The 2,837-nt window shown below is 28.7% G+C and overlaps 1 protein-coding gene across 2 annotated transcripts; it reads left to right on the forward strand.

Annotated features, from left to right (window-relative positions):
- The first annotated feature begins 205 nt into the window (after positions 1 to 205).
- OCT59_018232 (uncharacterized protein) lies at positions 206 to 2,588 on the forward strand. Of its 2 annotated transcripts, XM_066148631.1 has the most exons (2): positions 206 to 658; positions 737 to 2,588. In XM_066148631.1, the coding sequence occupies exons 1-2, from the start codon at positions 637 to 639 to the stop codon at positions 1,894 to 1,896; spliced, it is 1,182 nt and encodes a 393-aa protein (XP_066004541.1). In that variant the 5' UTR covers positions 206 to 636; the 3' UTR covers positions 1,897 to 2,588. The 2 variants fall into 2 exon arrangements, with proteins under 2 accessions (XP_066004541.1, XP_066004542.1); XM_066148632.1 differs by having other exon boundaries at positions 380 to 2,588.
- The last annotated feature ends 249 nt before the right edge of the window (positions 2,589 to 2,837 follow it).

The following is a 2,837-nucleotide window of genomic DNA, read 5'->3' on the forward strand; positions in this document are numbered from 1 at the left end:
TTAAAAGGTTTTATCTTAAAAGGATCCTAGTTTTCCTAAAACAAATAATAAGAAAAAAAAAAAATATTTATTGATAAAATTATATCCTATCAACATCTGGTAAATCCGCGAAATATTTTTTTAAAAAAAGATTGCTTACTAATAAATTGTTTGTATATGTTTGAAAAAGAATAAGGGCTTTGATGTTTATTCGGATAATTAATAAAAAAAAATATATTATTCACATGCATCCGAATTACTGCTGGCTGAATAAAAAAAGGAGAGTTGATTTTTTTTTATTTTCAGGTGATTTTCAACATAAAATACAGTACAATTAATTAATTTGTTTACTTATTAAAAAAACCATATAAAATTCCGTCATAATTTTGAATTTCTCATTGTTGCATAAAAGAAACAATAATTAAATTTTCCTCCCTTATTAACTTTTTAAAGTTTCACCTTCTGTCTATAAAAAAAAAATTTTTTCTTTTTTTTTTCTTTCTTTTTTTTTTAGCTACGAAAAGATTTGCAAGAGATATTAACTTACATACTAAAGGGAGTGCAAAATAATTATTGTTTGTACGACAAATTATACTAAGCAACCACGACTTCAAAAGTATATCGGTTTGACGAGACGAAAGATAAGCGAGTTGAAATATGTCGCAAGTTAATTCAAATGGTACCTCGTCCTACACGCCTGATTCTGATTCAAACCATACTGATTTTGATATTAAATCTAACTCTTCTGTCTCATCAGTTGAAGATACAAATAATTGTAATAATGATTCTAAGCCCTCGGCGTTGATAGAAACATTATATGGTATACCTGCGTTCACCGAATCCATCGAAACTGTCAAGAAATACAAATTTGGCCGTTTAACTTTCGATTTCGCTGATGCCAGTGCACGTAGAGTTTCCGTTTTTGCAAAACCTGTTTCTTACAAGTTTAGCGACCAACTTGAAAAAGCGGACAAGATTGCTGCTGCATCCGTTCAGCACTTAAGTACACAAGTTCCAATCGTTATTAATACTTTAAAGGAGCCAGCGATTCAAACAATTTCAACTGTTAAACAATATCAAGAACAACTTGGTTGTACAATTGAAGATAATATTAAAACACCTGGAAGTCGTTTTATAATGAATTGTGATTCTCAACTCGCTCCCTTCGTTGATGTAATTGAAGACTTATTTAAAAAAATTATTCCTGAGGAGAATGGTGAAACTAATAGAGAAATTCGGGATGATCAACAACAGATTGCGCAAACTCTTCGTGTTGTCCATCTAGCTATTGCGACGAGAGATCGATGCGTTGAAAGAGTGAAGAAACAACTAACTACTACACAATCTTATACTGCTGATCAACTTAGGCAATTACAAGAATCAAATCAATTATTATGCAAGGCTACCGACACTGTAAATACTTTGAATCAATCATTACTTGGAATGGTTGTAAATCTTCGTGAAACTGTTCAAAATCCTGATCTCGCAGTTACTCTTCAAGCTCATTTGCAAAATATTGCTGCTGTAATTTATAAGGATGAAGAAAATCTTCCCAAAGCTGTACAAGCGAGAATAATTGATTATTCGTCAGCTCTTTTGGCTATTACTGATAGTATTGGAAATTACATTAAATTAAATGCTCAACATTCCCCTGAATATCTTCAAGAACGTCTCAAGCCTTTGGTAACCTTCTTTGAAGAACGTTACGGTGATGTTGTTAATGAAATTAAAAATGGTAAAGGTAGCCCTATTGAAAAAGCAAGAAATATTCTTCAACTAACCACAAATCATACTTTACCTTTACTTCGCTCTTCTCTTTCCGATCTACAAGAAGCAATTCAGTGTTATACAAATTCATTGAACACATCATTTAATAACCAATTTAATAATGCTTCACAAGTTCTTAATGTCAAATGAATCATAAATTTTATGTATTAATTTGACATTTTTTCAAATCATCGCAGCGGATAATAAACGGCTTTTATTTGTTCCTTGTTTATCTATATTCCTCGTTCCATTCTCTTCATCCCTATCCCAAATTATAACTCATCTATAATTCAATAATTTCTCCTTACAGGAATTATATCCCTTTTTACTTTTAAAAAGAAAAGAAAAAAATTCTAGAAAACAATAGTAAATTTTTAGAATTTGAAAAAAATTTTTTTTAATCTTCACTTATTGATGTTTTATCTAAATTTATTTGGTACAAGTACAAATTCACAATCAAAAAAAAAGAAAAAAGAAAAAAGAAAAAAAAATTTTTATTCCTCGATTAAAAAAGTTATATAATACGAAATTTATCAAATTCAACATATTATTCCAACAGTTTAAAATAAAAAAAAAAGCAAAAAAAAAAATTTTCTATAATTCAATTAATTCCATTCGGTTGTTTATTTCGTAGGGTTTACTTGTTCATACCATAACTAATAACATAGCTACTCGTTTGAATTCGAGTTGTTTTAATTAATATATGTATATAACTAACTTTATACGCGCTTTACACTGTATATATAATATCTATCTGTTAATGATTGATAATTGTTTGCTTTCAGAATGTTTCAAGTAAATTCTACTTCTCAATGAAGTTCAATAGTTAATTTAACTTTCACATATGTCTCTTGTTGCTCTCATATATTACCAAGAAATACAATTAAATTTACAACTCTGGTTTATTTTGATCTAACAAAATCTATAACTCATCATCCAATTAACATAATAGTCTCGGATTATCGGCTGTTCAACAATCCAACGTTCTGACACCTTGCTTGCTTATATACCTACACAATAATAATATGATAATTAACATAATTATACAGTTATACTTATAAAATATTTAAAAGAATACTTATTTACTCTAT

Source organism: Rhizophagus irregularis, chromosome 27 (genome assembly GCF_026210795.1).
Source record: "Rhizophagus irregularis chromosome 27, complete sequence".
NCBI classification, from domain to species: Eukaryota; Fungi; Glomeromycota; class Glomeromycetes; order Glomerales; family Glomeraceae; genus Rhizophagus; species Rhizophagus irregularis.

Bases quoted from the DNA above. Each gene is read 5' to 3' on its own strand.
- OCT59_018232 (XM_066148632.1), top strand. From the start codon at position 637: ATGTCGCAAGTTAATTCAAATGGTACCTCGTCCTACACGCCTGATTCT.